Genomic DNA, 26,666 nt, shown 5'->3' on the forward strand with positions numbered 1-26,666 from the left:
TGCCTGGAGCCAGCCTGGCTGTGTCACCAAATTCGGGGCCTACTGCTCCTACCCACACTCCTCCTGCCGTTCATCCGTCCATCCAGTGTGCAGTTATGGAGGCCCTGGAGAAGCCCACTGTGAGAGGGAGACGGACATGCCTGCCGAGGTTGGCCATACGGAGGGGGAGGAAGCAGAAAGGGCTGTCAAAGCCCAGAAGAGATCCCAGGGAGTGGGGCTAGGGGAGGATGTCAGGGAAGGCTTCCTGGAGGAGGTGATGCTGAGCCAGGCCTCCGAGGTGAGGTCGGAGTTGGACAAGTGGAGAGGTCGGGAGAAAGGAAGGAGCAGCAAAGGCAAAGGTGGCCTGGCGAGAGCCTGGTGTGTCCTGGAAAACATGAGCCACCCTGTGGGGTGATGCACTTGGGAGAGGTCACCAGGGCCCAATCACGAGGCCTGAGATGGAACTCTGTCCTGAAAGGTGTTGAGCAGTGATGTGGTCAGGTTTGGGGCCTGCAGCACAGGGCTGGATTGCAGGGTGCAGGATGGAAGGTGGGGTGCTGGAAGACATCCTAAGCCGGGCCAGATCCAGGGTGGCAGGAGGAACACTGGAAGGCGAGAGTGACACAGAACAGGCAGGAGTCGGGAAACCCTGGCTGTGCAGGGAGAGGTGGGCATCAGGGATCAGCCCTGGCTGTGCACAGGGACCGCTGTCAGAGCAGAGGACATGGTGGCTGCACGTGTGGGCGGAGAGCCCTGAAGGGGCTGCACGGGGAAGCAGAAAACCCACCACTCCCCAGCCTCTGTTTCTTCTGTAACAAACATTTAAAAACCCTCCTCTAGGAAGGTGGTGAGGGTTAGCTACACGTGCCTGACACTGCGTGTGTCACCTGGTACGAGTTCCACCGACACTGGCCCCCGGCACCCACCCGCTCAGGCCACCTGCTCCCCCACCAGCCAACCTAAAAACATCTCCAACCCAAGGAAAATAAACCACAGAGGCCTTTCCCTGCCCGGGCCTGAGCTCTCTGTCCCACCTCGCTCATCGCCTGCCTGCCGCCTGCCTAAGTGCCCGTCAAGAGTTTCTGCAGTGAGAGGCAGAGTGACGACAAGGCGGGACCCCCAACCTGCCGGCCCACCCCTGCCCGCCGCAGCGGGGCCCTGAGTCATCCTGAGCAGCGAGGCGCCCGGCTCCTCCAGCCGCAGGAGACGGGCCCTCGTGCCTGACACCAGGCCCGGGCCCAGCTTGAATGGGTTTCTTTTTTCATCCCCTGAGAAGAGAGCCGGGGCAGAAGGCCTTCAGCCTCCCCTCCCTGCCAAAGTCAACAGGGAACGGCCACTCGTGGCTCCCCAGTGGTTTGCTGGGACGTTTAAATAGCTTGACAGAATTATCTGATTCACTCAAAATATGTTAAGAGGGCCTGACTTCATGACCACATTTATTTACCCTGGCTCAGAGGGGATGCTGAATAGGGTATTTTTTTCCCAGCCCCGTGCGAGGTATGAAGCTCTCAGTCTGCCAGGCCAGTGAGGTTTTATATTAATTTTTATAGGTTCCAGTTGAAGCAAAAATATTTGATTTAGGAATCATTTGCATGACTCAGAAGAGAAGCTCCAGATGATCTTTTTTTCCTTTCGAAGAGCTCAGGTAGAGCAGTGTCGCCTCAGCCCTCGCGTCTGCTGCGGATAGTCGTGTTCTGTTCAATTTCACTGGCTGTGAAGGTGGCAAATGGGAATTTATGGCAGGGTTGAGACAGGAAAAACAAACTTGGAAAATGTGTGTTTTTCCCCTTCAGATCTGGTTCTCCTTAATTCTGCGATGCTTTAATCTCTGGGTTTTGTAGCTGAGAGGTTCAGAAACCCGTTTGCGAGTGTTATCAGTTGTCTGCCGGGTGCCAGGCCCAGTGCTGGGTGCGGGTGACCGAGAGGGGCCAAGACCTGGCCCTCCCTGCGGCGGCTCCCAGGGGAGGGGCCGACGGGACACCAGGGTGACCCGGGTGGTGGGTGCCCCCGCTGGGAGCGGGATGGACAGGCACCACACAGCCGGCCCAGAGGAGGGAGGGTCCACTGTCCCAGCCATGCCTCGGCCCAGCTCCAGCCAGGAGAACTGGTTATGAGGACACCTGGCTTGTGCACAGCCCTCCACAGTTTATAGCTCAGAGTAGACCTGTCCCACTTGATGGCCTGTGAGACAGGCCTAAAAGTAATGATGATGGTAATGATGATTCATTCACGGAGACCTGATGAGGATTCAGTTCACAAACTTGAAAAGGAGACATGGACCTACAGTGCGTTAGCTGCTGGGCCAGGGGCCCACCGCAGAGGACCCCTGCCCCCGCCCCCAGCAAGCTCACAGTAATGGGGGCCCCAGACAGCACAGAGGAGGGGCGGTGACAACAGGCTGCCCAGGCTGGAGGGAACGGAGAAGAACCAGCCGCAGACATGGAGCCCTGACCTTTCCCCATATCTCCTGTCTCCATTTCCAGACAGTCCTTCCCTCAGAGAGGGGCACTGATCTGTCCATTAACACCTCACGTCTCAGACAGCGGGCGAGGGTCACATGCCTAGCTTGACAAGGCCACCTGGAGCTGTGACGTGTGACTTGCAGTATAGTTTAATGTGGGGTCCAACAAACCCACAGATCCAAACAGGAAAATAGAGACTCTGAGCTCTTCCTCTGTCTTTCTGTACTGTAGAAAGGCTTTATAGGCTATGAGCCTCCGGCCTGGTTCCAAGAGCCCCCAAGCCTAGCTGATCCCAAATTATTTGCTGTGAGCAGGGCCCTGCAGGCTCAGGAGGGCAGCGTGAGCAGGGAACCTCATCTGCAGCCATGTGCAGTCCAGTTAGACTGCCCACTCGGGCTGTGCTGGGCTGGGCTCAGGGTGCCTGCAGAGAGCTCTCAGCTGCTGCAGTCTGGCTTCAGAACATGAGCTTCCAGAGAGCACAGTCTTGGGCCCACATCCCCTCAGGAGCTGTATGACTGTAAGTAGTGAGCCTCCCATCACAGGAGGTATGCAAGTGGAAGAGAGATGGCCAGGGATAGAGACAAGGGAGGTCCCGCAGAGTACACTGTGCAGGAACAAAAGGCCAATTTGGACATCAGACCCACCTGCTAGTTTTTCTTCCCTTCATCTTGGCAATAATGCTGATGATTGGTGGTGCGGCTAAGAATGTATCAGTCATCATCCTGAGTGCTTTATCTACATTGCTTTACTTTTACCCTCACCGTAACTCATGAGGTCAGTGCTGTGTGGCCGGGAGTAACGTGGACAAACCTCTCTGAACCTTGGTTTTCTGATCTGCAAAAAGGAAGCAAGAACACCTGTGTCATGAGGCCTGGGGCGAGGCAGGGGCTCTGTGAACGGTGACGTCGATGCTGTGAGCTGTCCTGCCAAGGCAGCGCCAAGGCCCTCAGCGCGGCTGTCCAAGGGCTCCCTCCAGGGCTCCCTCCAGGAGGCCAGAGTGGGGGCACAGAGGCAGAGAGCCCGGCCCCCGGCAGGGGTGCCTGGGGTTTAGCTCTTGGTCATGCAAGCTGGGGTGTGCCAGCTGGGAGCACATGGCCCTTCGAGGAAACCGAGGCTCAGAGACATTAGACAGATTGCCCAAGGTCGCTTGGCCAGCGAGAGCAGTTAGGGGTTTGAAGCCAGTTCTGTCAACTCCAGAGGTCACGCTTATTACCTCTGTCCCTTGCTGGCTATCAACCCTAAATACCAGCCTCTAATGCTCACAGGGTTCAAATTGCAGTTTGAGCACAATTGGAAATAAAAGCTTCCTCTTCTAACTGCTGTGCTGTGAGTGGGAGCAGGCCAGCTCGTGGCTCCCCACTGCTGCAGGGGGACAGGCAGCGGCTGCCCCTCCCTGCTGACGGCCGTCTCTGTTCTCTCCAGGTTGGGGCCTGGCCTCCTCTCGCCCATGGTCAGCCCACTGAAGGGGCTCGGGCCACCACCGCTGCCACCATCCTCCCAGAGCCACTCCCCCGGGGGCCAGCCCTTCTCCACACTCCCCGGCAGGCCGTCCTACCCGCCCTTCCAGAGCCCCCCGCCCCCGCCTCTGCCCAGCCCGCAAGGTAAGCTCTGGTGGGGGCCGCTCCAGGTACCCTCCCACCTCCTGCTCAGGGACCCCAGAGGAGTCACCAGCCTGGAGGAGGCAGGTGGGTGCTCAGAGAATGACGGGCCAGGCATTGAGGGCCAGGCTGGGAGAAGCTGGGAGACAGGTGACCTAAAAGGCCTGGGCAGGGGCAATTTCCTGGAGGAAATTGGTTCAGAAAGTGAGAAGGAGTTTGTTTCGTGGACAAAGTATCTGGGGACATTCTTTGCTGAGGGCACAGCGTCGGTGGCGGCAGGGGTGGGAAAGCCGGTGGCTTGGAGCCACCGCGAGGGACTGGGAATGCTGGGCCTGAGTGTGGAAGGAGTAGCAGGGCCACTGTCCCACCCTCAGAGCACTGGCATCGGCCAAGGAGACCATCTCAGCCACCTCTCGCCTGCCTACCACTCCATGCAGGGCAGAGCAGAGAAAGGGGCCCAGACTGCTGGAGCCCCCTCCGCCCTGCTGTCTTCTCTCTGTCACACCCACGCTGCCTGGACGGGACAGCAAGGGGGACTGAGCAGTGCAGTGAGGATGTCCCCTGCCTGCCCTGGGCGTTTTCCCTCTGTCAGCGCGGCCCCTGTCACCCCCTTCTGCAGGCTACCAAGGCAGTTTCCACTCCATCCAGAACTGCTTCCCCTATGGCGACTGCTACCGGACGACCGAGCCAGCAGCCGGTGGGGACGGACTGACCAGTGAAGCCCAAGGTTTCAACCCCCTGCGGCCCAATGGCTACCACAGCCTCAGCGCACCCCTGCCCGCCACAGGTGAGCCCTGCCCGCGTGCCTCCCTGCCCCGACTCCCCCCGAGGCCCAGCCCCGTGCCGGGTGCCTACTGCACGCTGTCCTGCACCCTTTGTCCAGCCTGTGCGGCAGGGTCGTCGCCGCTTTGCAGAGAGGCTCAGGGAGGCCCACAGGACCAGGACTGGCACCCTGCTTGGGAAGTCAGTGTCCCTTCCAGAACTTCGCGGGACTTACATGTGTCTGGACCCGACAGGTTTCTGAAGACTCAGGCTGGGAGCTCATGGTCTAATTAATGCTTCACTCCAAGTATTTACTGAGCACTTGCTGTGTGCTGGCCACAGGTGTAGGCCCCGGGGATGTAGCAGGGAATGAAATAAATACTCATTTCCGTTTAACAAGTGGGGAAGGTAGGTGGGGACAGAGCCTGGAGTTGTCTTTCTCCTGGGTGCATCTGCGCCTCCCCCAGCTGATGCCCCTGGCTCGGGCAGACAGGCCCAGTGACAGGAGCGCTCCACTCAGCCCAGGGTGGGGTCAGGCTGAGACCAGCAGGGCCAGGCCTGGCTGGAGCAGGGGCATCAGATGGGTGGGCTAGACCCACCCTGAACTCCCCAAGGCAAGCCCCCCCAGCATAGCCACAGGGCCCAGGTCTACCTGGGGCACTCAGGAGCCCAGAGTGGAGCCTGAGACCCCGCCACAGAGGCCCCGTCAGGCAGGCTGAGTGTGTGCAGCCGGGGGTGGAAGGACGGGGACGTGGAGACAGGCACCAAGGCCTCAGGTGGGCACACACGAGGCTGTGGGTCCGCGTCCCCACACCTGCTCCGTGGCTGTAGTCTGGCTTCATGTGTCTGTGTGTGCCTCAGCATGCAGGGTGGCACAGGCAGTTCTGGGTAGTGAGAGCCCCTGTGAGTGTGTAAGGAGCTGGCAGGGCACACGCTCTCGTGTCTGCACGTGTGCACCCTGTCTGTGTGCACATCGTGTCACCCACCCCGTGACTGATGTCTGTTTCCACAGACATGTATGTGCGTGTGTGTGATGTGGGCTGTTTCAGAGGAGCATGCTTGTGTGCACGTGTGTGCTGTGTTCACCTACAGTGTCCACACGCCCGTGTGTACGGGCCCTACGCCAGCATGGGGCGGGCCTTTTGGCCGCCCTTCTCCCCAGTGCGCGTTCCAGGCCTGGCTCGGCTGCCCACGCTGCCTCTGCCAACCCAAGAACAGACACACAGCATTAAACCCAGACTGTGACAGGCAGGTGGACCTGCAGGGCCTCGGGACAGTTCAGCCCAACCCCATTGCATAGATGGGAAGACTGAGGCCTACCTTTCTTGGACCACACAAACTCATGGCAGCAGCTCAGGGACAGGGCCTCTTAGCAGTGACCCTACCCTGGAGACAGCATGTCTAGGGGAAGAGGCAGGTAACTGCAGAGCCAGAGGGACCTGAGTTCAAGTCCCAGCTCCCCTCCTTACTGGCAATGTGGTCTTAGGCAAGTGTCTTGCCCTCTCTGAGCCTGCCTTCTCAGCTCTAAGATGGGATAATGAATCCTACCTCATGGGATCGTGGTGAAGCTTAAGCGAGCTAAGGCTTGTTTGAGCGTTTAGTAAGTGCCCAGGAAATTCTGTTTCCCATCTTTGGGTTTGTTGAGTCTAGTGGAGAGCAGGCAACTGAAGGAGTGGGGGTGAGCCGGGCCCTTCTGCCAGGAGGGGCTGACCCTTGAGGGCCAAGGCTGTGTTACTCGCAGCCCGCCCTTCCTCACTCCCCAGTCGGCCCCACAGTCCGGGCCTGGGTGAGGGGCCACCCCGAGCCAGCCTGTGCCTGTCTTCCCCCCTGCCCTGGGCCCCCTGGGTGTGCGAGGCCTACGACACCTTCAAGCCCCCTCCCCACCCGCCGATCAGTTCCCCCATCTGGAAAAGCAGATGGCTCAGAGCAGGGGACACCTGGGCGGGCAGGGGACACCTGGGCGGGCAGGGTGGGGCCTGGGAAGCCCCGCCGTCCTCCGGCCCTGACCCTGTCCCCCCCACCCACAGGCTACGAGGCCTCGTGCCCCACGGCACTGCCACCGCAGTCATCTGAAGATGTGGTGTCCAGCGGCCCTGAGGACTGTGGCTTCTTCCCCAACGGGGCCTTTGACCAGTGCCTGGGCCACATCCCCTCCATCTACACGGACACCTGAAGGAAGCGCTGTCCACACCTGCCCTGCGCTGCAGAGCTGCTTCCCCCCTTGCCATCCGCCCCCACGCTCTGTGCACCCGGCTGGGGCAGCTGGGCCACCAGTGCAGGGGTGCGTTGCTGCAGCAGCGCCCAGTGCTGCCCGGGGAGTGATCGTCCGAGCCCGAGCTAGGCGCCCAGAGGTGCCGCCAGGATCCGTGACCCTGTGACAGTGCCTTGATTGTGTCTTCCCGTTTCTCTGCCCGGTGGTTTTGAAGTCACAGACCTCGTGTATATAAAATGTACAGAACTTGTTTTCCATTGCCCTGCCAGTTTTATATTTTTGGTTTTACAAGAAAAAATTAAAAACTGGAAACGAGACATGGGGGCCTGGTTCTACTTGTGATTCAGCCTAGAGGCTGTGACCCGGAGAGCCTCGGAGGAGTGTGACAAAAAGCTGGGTGTTCAGGCTTGGGAGGCCACGTGGAAACCAGCTCAGCCCTGGATTCCAACCATGGGCAAGGGAACTCCGTCATGTGGGCCCCCACGGGCTGGGGGGGTCCTTACAGACACCAGCACTGGTCCCAGGATGCCACCGCGAGGCAGGCTCATCCCTGCCAGCTGGTGAGCAGGCCGAGGCTGAAATTGAGACCCGGGTCCCCCGACCCAGATCCTCTGCCTGCTGCCCTTACTCTTTAGCCGGTGGGAAAATGAGCTTCCAGTCGGGCGCCTGGGCTTGTGTCAACAGCAGACGCCGTGGGAGGGCAGGCGAGCCTTCCAGAGACGAGCCCAAACAGCCTCGGAAGGCGAGGGACAAGGCAGGTCCTGCTGACCGGCAGGGGCAGAGAGCATCCTTTGTCCAGGGAGCCCCACACCTGCCGGGGGGGCGCTGAGGCTCGCAGGGGTCCGCCTCTCTCCCCTGCTGGTCTCCCCAGCGTCCAGCACAAGGAACAGGCCCGTAGTCCAGGCCTGTGCAGGTGACCTGGGCTGTGGGCTGCAGCTCACTGTGTCACCCCGAAGGTCACCTGGTAAAGAGATGAAGGAAAATTCCTGCCTTGTCGCTGCTGAAGTGAAACCACTCGAGGGAGGTCACAGTGTCTGCCCTCCCCATGCTCCCGGGAACACCCTGGGAGCTGCTGTCCCCTCCACAGGCGAGGAGCAGCAGCCAGCACTCGCACGCAGGTCCCGGGTCGCCTCTTCGCACTTCAGGGCTGGCTTGAGTAGGCAAAGCCAGAGGGAAAGATCTAGGCAACACCCTTCTCTATAGACAGGAAAACTGAGGCTCAGAGAGGGCCCCCAGCCAAGCAGTGACAGAACCTGTGATGTGTGCCTGGTCCCTCCCCGTCATCTAGGGACGCCTCCATCACACCTGACTGTGGGAGGGGCCGCCCTGTGCCCACTGTGGGCACGTCCCGTGAATCAGCTGTCCTACTTACCAGCCAGACGCACACCCCACCCCAGGCCAACCCCTGATGACCCCTTAGTGTGACCCCTAGGGATGGCGCTTGGACCCCGCTGCCCTCTGGCACGAGCCAGTGAGGAGCCCAGCCTGCGGAGGGCAGGAGGGAGGGTCCGCCCGCGGGCAGCTGTGTCCTCCACCGAAGGTCTCGGCTCTGGTCAAGCCCCCTCCACACAGCCCACTCTGCAGATGGAAGGGCAGCTCCCTGTCCCCCGTCCTCGGGTGTGGAGTGGGGTTGGGGACACCTGCCCACCCACTGTGCACAGTCCCTTCGTCAAGCTGTCCTCAGTTGCCCCTGTGTGGCGAGGGCCGTCTTCCCTCCCAGCCCCCGACACCTCCACAGAGACGGAGGGAGGCGAGCTGAGTAACTTGCCCGTGTGGGTAGGGCTGGGATCCCACCGGGCATTGGGCTGCAGAGCCCACACTCACCACCACACCGTCCTACCCACTGAGGACCTGGGGTGACCTGGCATCCCAGAGTGGGCCGGTCCAAGCCCTGGGACTGAACCAATGTCACACAGCACGTCGGGAGCCCCTGGCTCTCACCCAGGGCCCCCTCAAGTCCCCCGTCCCCACCCCCACTGATTTTATGGAACTAATTAAGCTGTGGCAAAATTCCCCAAACAGGGATGCTCAGGAATCAATACTGCATGTCATTGTAAATACTTAATCCAGTCCAGAATTAAGCTGTACAATGAGGACATATTTCTATTAATAATGAAAAGGGCTGAGCCGTGAGCAGGGAACACACAGGGAGCTGGCAGTTGGATCTCATTTAATTTCAGAGAGCAGAGAGAGGGAGAAAAGGAGACAAAGGCAAAGAGAAACAAAGACAGAGACAAGTCAGAGGGCCGAGCCGGGGGTGAAGGCAGCCCCCACACCTGCACCGCAGCAGGGGCTCCATGGTGAGTCCCAGCTGTCACGGGGACCCTGAGCTGTAAACGTGACCTCTCTGAGCCCCCGCTCCTCCTGGCACGCTCAGGGGACACCCGCCCTGATGCCCGCCAGGCCTCCCTCCTAATCTAAGGGGAGCACAGCACAGCAGGGTCCCCCCGGCAGGACCCCTGGGGCTGGCATGAGCCAAAAACACTAAGGCCGCAGCCCTTCCTGAGCTCCAGCCCTGCTCCAGGGACTGAGCCAGGCACACACGGGAGCCTCCCTCCACCATTGCAAGGGGCATGCAACAGCCACCAGTTGGCAGGGAGGTGTGACCGTCACTGTCACATAGGGGGGTGGTTAGTGGGGTTAGGTGTAGGGACTGGTGTGTCTCACCCAACCTGGACAACCCCAGGGGACAGGCCACGGCCTGGGGGCCCTGGGGTCTATAAAGCATTGGGAGCTGAGTCTGCCCAGGGGCCCCAGGGGGATGCATGACGCAGGGACAGTGCCCAGGCCTGCCAGATGACGGTGCTGCCCTTCCAGCTCAGCCACTCTAGACTGTCCCGCAGCCCTGGCCTCTGTCCAGCCCCCTCCCCACAGCCTCCCAGTCTCTGACTCCACGGGGGGCCCTCTCTCCTCCCTCCCCTCTGTCCTCCCTCCCCCCTTCCCTCTGTCCTCCCTCCCCCCTTCCCTCTGTCCTCACTCTCTTTCTGCTCCCCCTCATCCCTCTCCACTCCTCCCTGGCTCCTCACCCTCCCGTCCCCCTCTGTCTCACCGTTTCTCTGCACTGGCCCGTGTCCCTCCCCTGCCCCTCCCAGTTCTTGCCTCCCTCCCTTTCTCCACCCCACAGTTCATTCCCTCGCTCTTTCCTCCATTATCCTGCTTCACGCTGCCAGGTGGGTCCTTACCCTCCTCCTTCCTTTGCTCCCTCCCTCCTCACGTTCCCTAATTCCCTGTGGCCTAGAGAGGGACAGTGACCTGCCCAAGGCAACACAGAGCATTGGTGGCTGGGGCAGGGCCGTCCTGGTGGGAGAGGCCTGCTCCTGCTGGCCGTGGGGGGCCCATGAGCTATCACGGACTCAGAACAGCAGGGCTGAGCAGGCCCACCTGGACCACCAGCCCCAGCCCTCTCGTTGCACAGACTGGAAGCCCAGGCCCAAAGACTCTGCTTCTGCAACCCCTTCCAGCCTCTCTCCATGCCCCCAAGCCAGCCCAACAGGGGAGGCAGGGATGCCAAGCACAGGGTGGTCAGGGTTGTGACATGGCAGCTTTGGGCCTTGGGACACCCCTGCCCTTCTGCTGCAGCAGGCCTGTGCTAGGGAAGCCCCCGCTGGAACGTAAGGCCCAGGAGGGCAGGTTCCAATCTGTCCCCTTCACTGCTGACCACCCAGCACCTAGAGTAGCGCCTAGCACACAGCAGGTGCTCAATACCCGCCTGTTACACACATTAGCGGGCAGGAAAGACGGGCAAGGAAACAAGGACCGGCCTCTGCAGAACCTGGCACAGAGGAGGGCCCCACGAGGATCTGTGGACTCGGTCAGCCCGTGCAGTGGGGACATGGGTGCAGAGGGGACATGACTTGTCCGAAGTCACAGAGCAGGCAGCAGGTCAGCGACAGGCAGTGGGGGACCCGGCCTCGGGCCCAGCGCGCTCTGTCCACCTTACCCTTTCGTCCACCCGAAGAGCTAATGCCTCAATGCTAGGTGGCTCCTGCAGCTTTATGGTGACATTCTGCAAGGTGAGTGTTGTCACCCCATTTTACAGAGGAAAGAACTCTGGCTCAGAGATGGCTTCCCGAGGCCACGAGCCAGGCAGAGCTGGACCCAGCGCTTGGCCCGCCCTGTTGGTCTACATCCCGACCACAACTCGGGCCCTGGGGACCCGCCTGAGGATTCCTGGCAGGCGCTCCTCTCAGCCGTCCAGAGGGGACCATTAGGCCTTTACAAGTACTGATTTATACACTCGCAGGGGCCATCAGCCCTGCCAGGGATTTATAGGGTTCTAAGTGGTCGAGTCTCTGGGGGAAACGCAAAGGAACATGAACCGGGAAGGAAGTGCCAGCCCCGGCACCCCTGAGGCTGCATTTATACCAGTGGACATGAGTGGACAGTACTGCACAGCAGTGGACATGAGTGGACATAAGTGGACAGCACTGGACATGAGTGCACATGAGTGGACAGCAGCGGACATGAGTGGACAGTAATGGACAGTAGTGGACAGGACGGGATAGCAGTGGACAGCAATGGACAGTAGTGGACATAGGTAGACAAAAGTGGATAGTAGTGGACAGTAATGGACAGCAGTGGACAGGAGTGGACAGCAGTAGACATGAGTGGACATGAGTGGATAGCGGTGGACACGCATGGTCAGTAATGGACCTGAGTGGACAGTAGTGGACGGCAGTGGACAGCAGTGGACATGAGTGGACATGAGTGGACAGTAGTGGACATGTCCACTCCAACAGCCTCCATTTGTCCCAGGGCTCCTGGGGTTTCGCTGGGTCCAGCAGAAGGTCCTTCAGGAGGCCGAGGAAGAGACGTGCCTCCAGGCAGCCCGGGTCAGGCTGTGCCACCAGGAGACACGTCCTATCTGGGCAGGAGGGCGGGGGCTGCCCGAGCTCCCTGGGGGCTGGACTTGGGTCTGGTCACTTGTTTTTAAGGCAGAACAAAAAAGCAGAGCAGCCCGGGCTGCAGCATGGTCTGGGGGGGCTGCGGGTGTGGAGGGCGAGGAAACAGGCTTCACGGCAAGCGGAAGATACTGACACTGGACTGTGGGTCCATCATAAACTGTCTCTGGGGGTCGTTACACTCTTCTCTGTAGTACTTTTGTGTGTGTGAAATTCTCCAGGGAAGAATTTAAGCTGACCCAGCGTGGCCAGGCTGGGAGTTTCTCGCTCACCTGGCAGCTGGGGCAGGTATGAGAGCTCTGCCCGGCTCTTCCAGGCTGGAGCCCCCCTGGGGAAAGGTCTGGGGCCAGAGTTCCTCTTTCCTGTGCCACTATCTGGTCACAGCAGGGACCACATTGGCAGCCCTGCAACCCCAGTGCCCAGCTTAGGGCCTGGTACACAGTTGGGGTTTAATAAATGCTCCTTTAATTTGCCAGTGACAAGTAAGCCTATGTGTGGAGCAAGGGCCAGGACAGGGAGAGGTCTGCTAACCCCATGCCTAAGCCTGCTGGGGGCACGGGAGACTCAGGGGGCCTTGGCCCCGCCCCCAAAGCTCCGCAGGGTGCCCTGGAGGGAAGGAGCTGACTGTGCTAGGAGACCCTCAAGCAGACTGGGACCCAGGGGGTGGGGCTGAGGGCAATCTCAGGTTTTTAAAAGGCAAAGCCCTCTAAAGTGAAGTGGACTATTTTGGGAGGAAGGTGAGCTCCTCATCCCTGGGGGTGTGCAAGCAAGAGTGGGCAAGACACTGAAACAGTCCCATCTGTGGGTCGAGGGCCGGACTGCACCGCTCCTACACGCCTCTCAGTCCTGACTAGGACCCCGCCAGCCGCCCCCTCCCCACGCAGGCGGCAGTGGGCCCAGCCACCCCACCGTGGCTTCCGAGGCTGTGCAGAGGGCAGGGCCACAGGCAGTTAACCGCGTGTTTGCAGGGACAGCAGCTGGCCGAGGCTTGGGTTACTGCCCAAACGTTTGCTCAGTGCTCCGGGCCGGCAGCAGCCCACCCAGGCAGCCCAGGACGGAAGGAAGGGGTGGTCACCCCGAGGCCTCTGCTCTCTGCCACCTCACGTTTCCCAGCTGGGAGCCTGCGTGCAAGTTGGGAAAACCCGCCAGGCCTGCAGGCTGCAGGGAGGGAGGGGCTGGGGGCCGGGGCACACAGGCTTCCATCAACCTTCAGTGCCTTGGGGCCGCCCGGCCACAGGTGGGGCCACATCTCCCTGATGCGCCCATTTCACAGCCGGGGAAACCAAGGCTCCAAGAGGTCAGCAGGCCCCAACAGGGCCACCGTCTCTACTCCCTGAGGCAGGGGAGTGAGGAGTGGTTCTTATTTACAGAAGGAGAAATTAAGTCCCAAAGAAGGAGAGGCCGTGCTGTGCTGGCCCAGCGATCCCGCAGCGAGGCCTGAGCGCCCCTCTCCCTGCTCACCTGCCAGCCCCCCAGGAACGTGTCATAAGGGCTGCCAAGTCCCGGGAGAGGCAGGAACAGGAGCCCAGAGGACCTGCGGGACACTTTGCCTCCCAGAGACTCAGTTTACCAACCTGCACATCAGCATCACCTGGGAGTCCCCACAGCCGCACACGCAGCCCCCACCTCTGAGCGATGCAGCCAGCCTCCTGAGGGTGGTGGGCTGCTGTTGAAAAGCTCCCCAGGAGGCTCCAGCGCCCAGGAGCGGGGGGACGCCAGCCCAGAGGTGACCACTCACCATGGCCGGCACTGTCAGTGCTTTACACACATTAGTTGCTTAATATTATCCCATTTTACAGATGAGAAAACCGAGGGCAAGGGAGGTGAAGTAAATTGCCCAAGATCACACGTGGCCAAGCTAGGTAGTGAACTCATGTCCTCCCAACTGCAAAGCCCATGCCTACCCTTGGCCAATCTCTGAGCCCCAGAACTTTGCTGTCCCCAAGCTCCTGAGGTGAGGCACACATGCCAAGTTGAGTATGTGACCCTGGGGTTGGGAGTCAGCCCCAGTTTACAGCCTGCCTCTACCACCGACTTGTGGAAAATTGCTCCACGCTCTGGGCCTCAGTTTCCTCATCTGTAGAATGGGAATCACACTTCCAGCCCTTCTGGCTCCTGGGGAATAAAGAGTGTTAATGACAGGAGATCTGCTTTGCACACCTCGAAGGGCTGTGCCAAGCAAGGTGGCATTGTCACTGGAGTGTGGTACTTGACCCTCATCTGCAGTTTCCTCTGTGTTGGTCACATGGCTACCACCAGACTGTGAGCAACCTGAGGCAGGACCAGGGCAAGGAGCTGGGGCCTGAGCCACCAGAGAGAAGTGGGTGGGGGTCTCCAGCTAGAAAGCAAAGGGTGGGAGCTGGAGGGCGGCCCCAGATGGAAGTCACTGAGTACCACACAGGGCACACTGCCAGGAACACGGGCTCCCTGGGCCCCAGACACCGGCCCTCTCCAAGCAAGACACGCACATTGTGCAGATGTCTCCGTGGAGCCTGGCTTTGCAAGGTGGTCGCATGCCCCAGAGAAGCTGGAACGCAGTGGGCACACACTGCCCTATTTTTCCTGATGGAGAAACTGAGGCTCAGGGAGCTCATGGCTCTCAAACGATGGTGAGACCCAGGGTGTTGACAGCAGGGATTCCAGATTCCCCATAGCTGGGTTTCAAAACGTGCTCAGGTATGCTCAGACTGGGGCCTTGGGCAGGTCGTCTCACGGAGTCTGGGGTTCTGCTCTAAGATGGGACTATAGCTCCTCCCCTGGTGGGTGGATTAAATGGGGCCATAGAGCGAAGGCCTGGTACACAGTAGGTACTCAAGAAATGTAATCGTTAGTATATTCATTTGAGGACTACACACTTAGACAAGTGCCCCCAGCATTCTGCACCCAGCCCTAAACCAAGTTCCATGTCGCAAGTGGGGAAACAAGCCCAGAGAGATGGTCTGACTTGTGTGGGGACACATGGCACCTTGATGGTCTCAGGTCTACTGGGGCAGTGCCTGCATCACCCTGTGCTGTCTGGGAAGAGCTGGGGACCTTGATTCAAATTCTGGCTGGGGAGCCTTAGACAAGTCACATGCTCTCTCTGGGCTTCAATGTCTTCAATTGAAAAATGGAAAACCATGATCGCACATAAAGTTGTGCTGTGGAGGACATAAAAAACCAGGTGTGGCCACATTTGGTGCCCATTGAAGAGCCATGGACAGAGTTGGGAGTGGAGGAAGCCTCCATCTATCATTCAGGAGTTGAGCAATTCCTCATACCCTGCTTTGTTCTAAAAAGCGCTTGAGACCCAGCACGGTGGCTCACACCTAGCACTTTGGGAGGCCAAATCGTGAGGCTCACTTGAAGCCAGGAGTTTGGGACCAGCCTGAACAAGAGCGAGACCCTATCTCTACAAAAAATAGAAAAAATCTGGGTGTGGTGGCACTTGCCTTTTGTCCCCACTACTCAGAAGGCTGAGGCAGGAAGATCGCTTGAATCGTGGAGTTTGAGGTTGCATTGAACTATGAGGCCACTGCACTCCAGCCTGGGTGACAGTCTTCTCTCTTAGCTTCTCTCTGTGCATTTGATGTGCTCTTAAAATAGCCACGAAGCCCTCCTGATGACCACTGGACATATGTCCAGGAATGGGCATTACTTTTAGCATCTCCGTGAGTAGATTGATAATCAGGGAGGGAAAATCCTGCTGTTGCCAGAAACACACATAACGTGACCCTGCCAGCTGATGAGCCTGGGCTGCCCAAGGGCAAGGCCATTGCTCTAAGGTCAAGACACCTTCCACAGTCTATGCTGCCCACCCTCTTCACTGGCCAAAAGCCTGCCTTGGTCTCCCCAACTTTCAGGCCTTGCTCATGACCACATGGATTGTTTGAGCCCCTGTATGTGCCAACCAGTCGACATATGTTAACTCATTCACTCTCCAAGCAATCTAGAGAGAGGAGAGGTCTAGGCTCAGAGTGCCAGTCCGATCTGCTGGGTCCTAAGATGGCTCTTCTTCCTCCCAGAACAAGCTGCCTCTCCAAGTCCTATTCTTCCAAGTTGGCCTCCATTATTTTGTTCAGTTCTGCAGCCACCAGCACTAGAGCATAGTGTATGCTCAAAAGTCAGTCAGGGCCCTGGATACGCTCTCAGCATCACGGGGTCAGAGCCAGGAGAGACAGAGAGGAGCGAGGGCCTGCGTAGCTCAATCAGCAAGTGGGAGAATGGCAGAGGCTGGACTCCCAGGTCTCCAGACCCCAGCCAGGGCTCCAGGGCCCCTACAGTCCCTCCAAGCTGGTCAGTCTTGCCATGCCCTTTCTCCTGAGCCATCTCACCTCCCAATAACAGAGAGTTCCTCAAAGTGAGGTCCCCAAGTCTTCCTTCCACTCAGGTAAACCCACTCTGTGTGTGACACAGCTGGATACCAACAGGTTGGCTGGTGGCCTTCAGTGGCAGTTGAGCCTATCCTGGTAGATGGCCAAGTCTCAAGGCCCTAAGGTCTTTCAGGCCTCAAGGCCCAGAGTTTCGCTCAGGCCCTCTTGGAAGGGCCTATGAGGGAAGTTGGTTTAATCCCCATTTTACAGATAGGGAGGTGGAGGCCTAGGGAAGGGAGAGACTTTCCCACTGAGTGTAGAACCCAGGCCAAGATGCTTCTGTCACAATTCTCTTTCCTAGAGAGACCCAGCCCAAAGAAGCTTTAGACTCAGCTGGTTCCCATTTCCCTCTTGGGTCCCTTGGCTCATGCCAATTGATTCATCAAACTGTCCCCAAGTCTTCTCCGAGCTGGGCACAGGAGAGTGAGATGACAGCCTGGCCCTAGTCCCGGATGGCCTCAGAGCCCAGAAGAGAGAACTGGCTCGTAAGCATCCCCCATTCGGGCCCCTGTTGCGTCGTGTGGACAAACTGCTATGCTCACACACTCCCACTGATGAGGAGCTCACGACCACCAAGGCAGACTCTTTAAAAAAATCTTTCCCTGCATGTTCTGGACATATTATGCAGTGAAATAAAGCAGTATATGTGGTGCGAAGGCAATTTTCTAAAAATATATTCACGCCTAGAAGGAAGTCTAAAGGATGTTCCTCCAAAGGTTAAGAGTGGTTTATCTTTGGGAGATAGTGTTGATGACGATAGTTATTCCCTCTTTATGCTTATTACTGTTTTCCAAATTTGCTCTACCATTTTTCAGCCTCAGTTTCCTAACATGTAAAATAGGGACACAAATCCCTACCTTACTGGTAGACACCCATTCAAGATTAAAAAGCAGTCAACAAACTAAAAATAAAAGACAATTTCCTTAACTTGAAAAAGGCCACCTAGTGAAACCCACAGCTAACATCATAGTTAATGGTGAAGGACTGAATGCTTTCCCCCTAAGATGAGGAACAAGACAGAGTGTGTACTCTTGACACTTCTATTTGGCATTGTACTGGAGGTTCTAGCCAGGGTAATTGGGCAAGGAAATTAAATAAAAGACATCTAGATTGGAAAAGAAGAAGTAAAATTATCTCTATTTGCAGATGACACATTCTTGTATATAGAAAATACTAAGGAATACACACGCACACACACACACACAAGTTCAGCAAGGTTGCAGGATACAAAATCAATACACAAAAATTGTACTTCTGTATACTTGCAATGAACAATCCAAAAATGAAATTAAGAAAAAAACTTCATTTACAATAGCATTAAAAAAACTACAAGGCCGGGCACGGTGGTTCACGCCTGTAATCCTAGCACTCTGGGAGGCCGTGGCGGGCGGATTGTTTGAGCTCAGGAGTTCGAGACCAGCCTGAGCAAGAGCAAGACCCCATCTCTACTAAAAAAATAGAAAAGAAATTATACGGACAGCTAAAAACATATACATGCCTGTAGTCCCAGCTACTCAGGAGGCTGAGGCAGGAGGATCGCTCGAGCCCAGGAGTTTGAGGTTGCTGTGAGCTAGGCTGACGCCACAGCACTCTAGCCCGGGCAACAGAGTGAGACTTTGTCTCAAAAAAAAAAAAAAAAAAAAACTACAATATTTAGTAACAAATTTAGCAAAAGTACAAAACTTATACTCTGCAAACTACAAAACATTGTTGAAAGAAACGAAAGACCTAAGTAAATGAAAAGACATCCCCCATGTTTATTGATCAGAAGACTTAATATCATTAGGATAGCAAGACTCCCCAAATTGATCTACAGATTCAACACAATCCCTCTCAAAATTCCAGATGGATTCTTTGCAGAAATTGACAATCTGATCATAAAATTCATATTGAAACTCAAGGGACCCAGAGTAGCCAAGACAATCTTCAAAAAGAAGAACAAAGTTTTAGGACTCACACTTCCCAATTTCATAATTTACTACAAAGCTACAGTAATCAAGACAGTGTGGTTCTGGCATAAGGAAAGACCTATATAGATCAACGGAATGGAACTGAGAGTTCAAAAATAAACTTTAACATTTATGATCAATTGATTTTTAACAAGAGTCCTGCCAAGACAACTAAATGAGGGAAAGAATAGTCTTTTCCTATATGGTAGTAGGACAAGTGGATATCTTCATGCAAAAGAATGAAGTTGGACCCCTACCTCACATTATATGTGAATATTAGCTCAAAATGGACCAAAGACATAAATAAAAGTTAAAACTATAAAACTCTTAGAAAAAATATGAGTAAATCTTTGTGACTTTGGACTGGGTAATGGTTTCTTAAATATGACACCATAAGCACCACCAACACCAACAACAAAACAAATTGGATTTCACTAAAATTAAAAACGTTTGCATGCTAAAGCATACTATCCAGAAAGTGAAAAGACAACTCACAGAATAGGAGACAATATTTGCAAATCATATATCTGATAAGGGAATTGTATCCAGAATATATTAAGAACTTTTACAACTCAATAATAAAAAGACAAATAACCAAATTTTAAAATGGGCCAAAAAATGTGAATTGACATTTCTCTAAAGAAGATTTACAAATGACCAATCAACATACGAAAAGATATTTATCATCATTAGGGATCAGGGAAAGGAAATTAAAATCATAATGGGATACTGCTTCATACCCACTAGGATGGCTATCGTCAAAAAGTCAGATAATAAAAAGTGTTGGTGGAGATATGGAGAAATCAGAACTCTCACGCCCTGCTAGTGAGGATGTTAATGGTGTTGCTGCTGTGGAAAATAGTTTGGCAACTCCTTAAAAAGGTAAATATAGTTACCATGTGACCTAGACATTTTACTTTTGGGTGGAATAAAATACACAACAGAAATTAAAACATATGTTCACACAAAATCTATTTAAATCAGCATTACGCATGGATGAATGGATAAACAAAGTGTGGTATATCCACACAATGGAATATTATTCAGCAATGAAAAGAAATGAAATACTGACACATGCTACAGCACGGATGAACCTCAAAAACATTACGCTAAGTGAAAAAAGCCAGTCACGCAAGACCACATATTGTATGATTCCATTTATGTGAACTGTCAGAATAGACAGATCTATAGAGACAGAAAGTAGATGACCTGTCGCCCAGGAATGGTAGCTTGAGGGAAATGGGGAGTAACTGCTAATGGATACAGGGTTTCTTTTGGGGGTGATGAAAATGTTCTAAAATTAATTGTGATGAGGTTGCACAACTCTGTGAATATACTAAAAACAATCAAATTATATACTTTAAATGGGTGAATTGTATGGTATGTAAATTATAGCTCAATAAAGCCATTAAAAAAGAGAAGAGCCTGTGTGCTGCATTTGCTGCTTACGAACATCTTAATGACGACAGAATCCGTGCAGTCTAATTCAGTGCCTGTCTTGGCAGCAGCACCAAACGACTAATCTATTATTTTCCCCACTGGCTCTGCAGTTCTCTGGTACGCAACCCTGTTCCTTGCTCGGTCAGTTGTCACACCTCAGAGACAGGAAACTAACAGGTTAGGCACTAATTATAGAAAAATCTCTCTCCTCAAGTGAAAAAAAGGAATGGCTGGGAAGAGCAGGCATCCCAGGCACAGGCTGAAGCAAATCTTTTCTATGAATCAAAATCATGAAAGGAAAGGGTTTCTCTAGAGAAACCACAAAGCGACACCATGGAAAGATGCTCTCAGAGACACAAAGGCTGATAGGAGGAGAGCTGGGGGCTTCTGCCACTGCCCTGGGAGTTTTTACAAGCAAGCTTTCCCCCTATGTCTGTTGCTCCTTCTCCCGGGGAGCAGCCTGTGCAAAAGTGTGGCAGTGAGAGAGAGCGTGCGTGAGCAGCACACAGAGGGCCGCTCAGTCCAGTGGAGCGGGTGGGGTGGGGAGTGAGGGCGGCCGGAGAGGCCAGTGGGCCATGACTGCCCAGGCCTCTGAGTCTAGCAGAGAGTTCAGATAGGTTCACAGAGTGCCCTTGGGCAGGTCACCCACATCTCTGAGCCAATGCCACATCTGTAACTTCCCTCCTAGGGTGGCAGTAAGAATCCCATGAGATAATACATTGTAACATGCTTACCAGGGCTCTTGGAATAGAGCAAAAGCTGGATAAATATTAGCTGTTATAATAATGATGATGTTTCTTTGGCTTCCCCAGATTGTCTGACAGGAGCAAAGAATAACTGAAATAGCAGAAAGAGACTAGACATAAGCATTTATCGCATCTCCTTCTGGAACCCCAACAAGGTGATGGTAAAGAAGTAAAAGAAGCTGGGTGTGATGGCCCATGCCTGTATTCCCAGCTTCCCAGCGGCTCAGGAGATGGGAGGATCACTTGAGCCCAGGAGTTTGAGACCAGCCTGGGCAACATAGTGAGACTCTGTCTCAAAAAAAATAATAATAATTTAAAGGAGCCGTCAGAACAGAAGAGCCAGAGGAAGAGGGGAGATGATGGGAGTGGAGACTGAGCTGGTGGGGCAGCAGCAGCTCAGGCCTGCCGAGGGGGCACTGCCAGAAGTGGGCAAGGTCTCCCCCAGAGCCCAGACACACCCAGGACCGGGAGGCACCAGTTATTGAGGAAGGTGGGGGCCAGCAGTACAGTAAAAAGAGGGAGCAGCCAACAGAAACTGTAGGAGCCCCTAGACTCCCTGGTGCCCCCAAACAACCAAGCAGCTAGTCCCCCCTCTGCCTCTGACATTCCACTCCCAGAAGACCAGCAGGCAGGGGTTATTCTCCAAGGAAACAGAACTGGAGGGGATCTTGACCCAGAAACACCAAGCAGCTGGGGTCCCCATAGGACAGGAGCTTGGGATTTCTTTTCCGCAAAAACTGGCCTCTAGAAATGGGCATTTTGAATCTCCCCCCAAAAGCTGACTTGCCCCCAGGTCACCCCAATAAAGCCCACAGTCAACAAGCCTCACACCCGCGAATCAAGCACACAGAGCCTCCAACTGGCTTCTGAGTGCCTCACTCTGGACATGATCACCTGCCACGGATCACCAGGAACAAACAGAAAAAAAAAAAACCCAAAACCCTGGGGGAAACAGAGACCAGGCAGGCAGCAGAGCAAAACCGAAACAAACAAATAAGCCAAAAATGTAACTGAAATTAAACCTTTGCTGGAAAGCTTGAAAGGTAACATCAAGGAAATTGCTCAGAGAGAGACCAAAACAAACAAACAAACAAAAACAACCAAAAACCCTCCAAAACCAAACATTAAAATGAAAAAATAGGAAAAAAAATGAGAAGGTTTAACTATCAATCCAGGAAGTCAATATCTGACTAATAAAAGTTCCAGAAAGAGAGAAACAAGACAAGGAAGGAAAGGAAGTTATCAAGAAGCAATATAAGAAAAATTTCCACCACAGAATGACATGAGCCTCCAGCTAGACAGGGCTCACTAGTGCCTGGGCGACAGATGGAAAAGGACCCACACGAAGCCACAGCATTCAAGGACTTCTGAAGACCAGCAGGGAGAAGAAAGCCCCATACAAAGATACAGAACAGAATATCTATAAATTTCTCAGCGCAGCACTGGGAGATAGAAAACTATAGAGCAGGCCTCGCGTGGTGGCTCACGCCTGTAATCCTAGCACTCTGGGAGGCCGAGGCGGGCGGATTGTTTGAGCTCAGGAGTTTGAGACCAGCCTGAGCAAGAGCGAGACCCTGTCTCTACTAAAAATAGAAAGAAATTATATGGACAGCTAAAAATATATATAGAAAAATTAGCCAGGCATGGTGGCGCATGCCTGTAGTCCCAGCTACTCGGGAGGCTGAGGCAGGAGGATCGCTTGAGCCCAGGAGTTTAAAGGTTGCTGTGAGCTAGGCTGACGCCACGGCACTCACTCTAGCCCGGGCAACAGAGTGAGACTCTGTCTCAAAAAAAAAAAACAAAAAAAAAAACAAAAAAAAAACTATAGAGCAAAAGACTTAAAAATTCTGAATGAAAACAATTTTTAACCTAGAATTCTATGCCCAACTGAATTATTAATCAAAAGTGAGTATAGAATAAAGATATTTTCAGACATGTTAGAACTACCAAAACAGTGTTTTCTATTCTTTTTCCCCAAAACGTTATCAGAAGACAAGCTCCCCTAAATTGAGAAACTAAACCAAGAGCTCTCGTGAACAAGGAGTGCAGTGCAGGACAGTGGCCAGAAGTCCCATGGGACAGCTGTGCTGGGGCGGGCCCAGGCAAGTGGCCGGGCACTCGGAGGCACTGGTCGCGTGGACAGTGCTATCTATAGACAGGTGTTGGACGTGGCTGTCAGGAGGGTTTGGGAAGATTTACCAACAGGAACATAGACAACTAGACAAATGAGAACACAGGCAGTTATTAATTCCAGAAAATGGTAAAAGCATGAGAAAAAGAAACTAATCAGATGACAGTACTTGGATTAGTAAATATTTACATAGTCATGACAACATAAATCCAGAATATCGATTTAGTGAAAACTTATGTGCACTAACCACAGGGAGCTGGGGAAGAGGGAGGCGTGGGAGCGTCCGAGGAAAGGCAGCTTATCACTGCCCTGCCCAAGAAGCCGAGGGATGGAAACGTCTCAGGGTGAGGAGCGAGGAAGGCCGCGTAGCACGTCAGGCTGAAGAATGGACGTGAAGACAGAAGACACAGCGTAAGGATTCGAATGTAGCTGCCTCCGGAAAGTGGACCTGGGCTTGGCGCTAGTTGAGATGGGCATAATTCGAGGACTATTGGTTTTCTTTCTTGGCCCATAGTCCTATTATTTGATTTTTTGAAACAATGTTTTTGTTTTACTTTGGGGAAAATAAAAATTAATGATCAATAGATATAATGAATCCCTCTAGGCAGTGAAGACACTGAGGCTCAGCAAGTCTAAGGGACTTGCCCAAGACCCTAGCAAGGCCAAGTCAGGACCAGAGCCAGGTCCCGAGCCTCCGCTGCCAGGGCACCCTGGGTGCCAGCGACTATAAGCGATGATAGTCACGGGAAACATGAAAACTGAGTCTCAAGAGGCAAGTCTGCTTGACCCTCCAATGCTGGAAGAACAGTTTTTTAAAAGTTCAACTCATTTACATTATAGCTGGTAAAGGCAGTTGATTTCAGAAAAACGTACGACCATAATTTATATTTATTTGATCCAAAAGCTTTACTTTCAAAGAGAGGGAGAAATATGGGACCAGGGGAAATTCTTTTCAATGACCGTGAATTCCCAGGCCACAAAGCAGGGGAGACAATTTCCATTATATTCGACCTTATTCCGTACACGTTTCCGGGCAGCCTTTGATGCTGCAGTGCAGAAAGCAGCCCAGAGCCTCCTGCTCTAAAACAAATCAGCTGTTCCCCACTGTCCCCCACTCACCCCACTCCACTGCCCCCTTGCCAACCTGTGTTCCAGAGGGGGCAGCTCAACGCCAGGGTGCCTGGGCTCCTGCCAGGATCGAGTTCACAGAGTTCACCAGCCGTGGGAGTTCTCATGTTGGTGGGAGACTTTCAAGTCAAGGGACAATTGCAGAGCAGTATGAGAGGCGCCCGGGCTCCCCCAGCCCCAGGGTAAAGTTCAAAGGCCTTAGCGAGGCCCCCTCCCCTGACACCACCTCTCCCCTCAGGGCCCTGCTCTTTTCTGTTCTGCCTCTTGTTTCCAGGCCTTTATCCATGCTGCTCCCTCTGCCTGGAACACCCTTCCTTTGAGCCTTCGAGGTCACTGCCGTGATCACATTGCCCTTTGCAGTTTGCTCGTAGGTGAGTGTCTTCCCTCTAGCCAGTGAGTTTCTCAGAGGCTAGAAGCCCTCTGGGCACAGCGAGGGACCCCCATGGATTGGGAGTGGGTCTATGTTTGTTGAATGAAGGAAGAAAGGGATGAACCTGTGACTTCCGGGCTTAGAGGTGGGAAATCCAGCCTTGTGCCCTGGACAAGCGGCCTTTACCCGTAACAGAGTGGTTTCTCATAGGGTTGTCTCACCATCCCCTCATTCAGAGCCACTTGGAGTGACTGCCACAAGTGCAGATCCCTGGCCTGCTCCAAGGCCATCTAACATTGGAAACTGCTGCATTGGGGCTGCATTGGGGCTCAACGCCCTTCCTCTGAGGTGACAGCCTTCTACTGGGCTGGTTTGTATCTTTGCAGCCCCTAACCCTGCTCCCTTGAGGTTTCTGCCGGGGTACTCACAGCAAGTGGGGAAGAAACAGAGTCCACCCTAGCCGCAGGGCCCAGAGCACAGCCTCCCCTGCTGTGGGGATTTTCAGACAGGTGAGCTTGAAAGTATTCAGTTCCCTGTGCCTCAGTTTCCTCACCAGCATAGGCATAGCTCCTACCCTGACCTCCCAGATGGTTGTGAAGGTTGGGCCAGGGTACAAACGTCCTCAGCAAACTCCAAAACCTCTCAAGGACAGGAGAGGCCCTACTCCATGACAAACCTCAAAATTTTCACTGTGGCTAATGCCCACTTTGAAACAGTAACTGGAGAGTCTGCTCAGAGCAGCCGGTTGGGTTGGGTCCTGGCGCCCCCTGGTGGCCGTTCCCTTGGCTGTCCCCACTGGGCACTGCCAGGTAGGATACCTGAAGTGCTTGGTGGCAGAGGCTCGTGGGGGCCAGAAAGGTTGCAGGGGGCCATCATGGGTGGTGGAAGGGGTCAGAGGCCTGGACCCCCACTTGGAGTCACTGCAACCTGGAACAAGCTCCTGACCACAAACAAACCCAATCGTCAGGGAAGATTAGAGCTGAAGGAACCTCAGAGACCACTACTCTCTCCCCACTCATGACACAGGGGAGCAAAGGGAGGCCCAGAGACTCCAGGCAGGTGCGACAGATGCCCAAGGAGTGGACACAGGAGTCCTGGGGAGGGTGCATCACCATGGACTAGCTGGTCCTGCCCGGACTCTCACCCACACCTGACTTCTGCCCCCAGCCCAGGCCCCACGGTCCTCCGTCAGCCCCCAACACCGACTGTCTCCACTGCTCTCCCTCACTACGGCCCACCCTGCCCACTCCTTCCTGCCCCAGGCCCCCAAAACTGAAATGGTCACCGGGCAGGTGGAGGTCAAGTTCACGCCCCAGCCTCAGTGCTGCCTCAACCCCGGGTCCCCTGGAGCCCCTCTCCCCCTCCACACCCCTCCACCCTCCACCCATTCAACTCTCACAGCTGAGGACTCCCGTGGGCCAGGCCCAGTCCAGGTGCTGGCGACAGAGCCTGCTCCACTGGAGCTCACAACCACCACAAGCCTTCCCCGCCCCCTCTCTCCTACTTCCCAGACCCTCAGCCACTGGCCTCACCCTCTGCCCTCTAAGATCCACCGTCTGATGGCCCACAAACCCCACACCTCCCCCGCCCCATCTTCCCCCTCCTCCACCCACAGCCTGTCTCTTCTGCTCTTTTCTCATCAGACTTACAGAAGTTCTTGACTCATCTAAACACACACCCTATGACTATGGACCCCTTTCCTCCCTCGCTGCCTACTCCCTATTTCTGTCAAAACTTAATTTTTAAAAGACAAGTTTATACTCACTGGTTGTCTCTTCCTTCCTGCCTCACAATCACTCCAACAGCCCTCTTGTTCTAAAATCCAGTCCATGCTTTTTGCCCCACTCTGCCCATTCAGTCCACTGGCCGTCTACTGCCCCGGAACCCAGCCCTTCCCACCTCTCCTGGTTTCTCCTCACTCCACAGCTGCCTCCTGCCCGGGCTCCTGTCCCTGTCCCCAGACAGTCCCACCTGTTGGGACTCCCTCTGAGCTCAGCCTGAGAATCTGCCCACACCTTGCCTGGCAGCTTCTCATAGATGGTTCCTCAAACTCAGCACCCCAAAACCTCTTTCCCCCACATTCCCATCTCAGCCCATCAACCACTTGGGGCCAGAGACCTGGGCATTGTCCTGGTTCTTGGCTGAAACTCCCCCATGAAGGGGCCTGGACGTGCTCTGAACTGCCCCTGGGTTACCAGAGCCCACTCAGCAGAGAGCACATTTCATCCCCTTCTAAGTTGGCTCCTTAGGCTGGAGTTTGCTCAGTCTCCCGGGGCCTGGGGCAAGTGGGATGAAGTGGAACTCTGCCCTCCTGATTAACAGATGGGAGTTCAGCCTGCCCAGCCCAGGCCCCGATGTGACCGCTCTGTACACCAAGCCCACCCCACACCACGCCCTGGGCCTCTGGACTCCAGGCCTTTGCATATGCTGTTCCTTCTGCCTGGAACACCCCTCTTCCCAATCCTAACACCTTCTGGTTCTTCAATACCATGTCTGGGTGTCATTTCCTTGGGGAAAGCTTCCCTGATGCCCCAAGCTGATTTGGGTCATCCCCTAAGGGTATCCCATGAACCCATGTAACCTGGCCCCTGGCCATCTCAACCCTATCATATTAGTTCCTCAAATATGAAAGCCTC

The 26,666-nt window shown here is 54.8% G+C and overlaps 1 protein-coding gene across 2 annotated transcripts in view; it reads left to right on the top strand.

Moving 5' to 3' along the window:
- The window catches only part of GLIS1 (GLIS family zinc finger 1), a 209,339-nt gene extending 202,014 nt beyond the window's left edge, over positions 1-7,325 (top strand). The window contains exons 8-10 of one of the 2 annotated variants that reach the window (XM_045547975.1): positions 3,864-4,042; positions 4,659-4,826; positions 6,829-7,325. In XM_045547975.1, the coding sequence (XP_045403931.1) occupies positions 3,864-4,042; positions 4,659-4,826; positions 6,829-6,974 (493 nt within the window). In that variant the 3' untranslated portion in view covers positions 6,975-7,325. Of the gene's footprint in view, positions 1-3,863; positions 4,827-6,828 lie in introns of both variants that reach the window. The other variant, XR_006734181.1, reaches the window with a different exon arrangement.
- The last annotated feature ends 19,341 nt before the right edge of the window (positions 7,326-26,666 follow it).

Source organism: Lemur catta, chromosome 3 (genome assembly GCF_020740605.2).
Source record: "Lemur catta isolate mLemCat1 chromosome 3, mLemCat1.pri, whole genome shotgun sequence".
Taxonomy (NCBI): Eukaryota; Metazoa; Chordata; class Mammalia; order Primates; family Lemuridae; genus Lemur; species Lemur catta.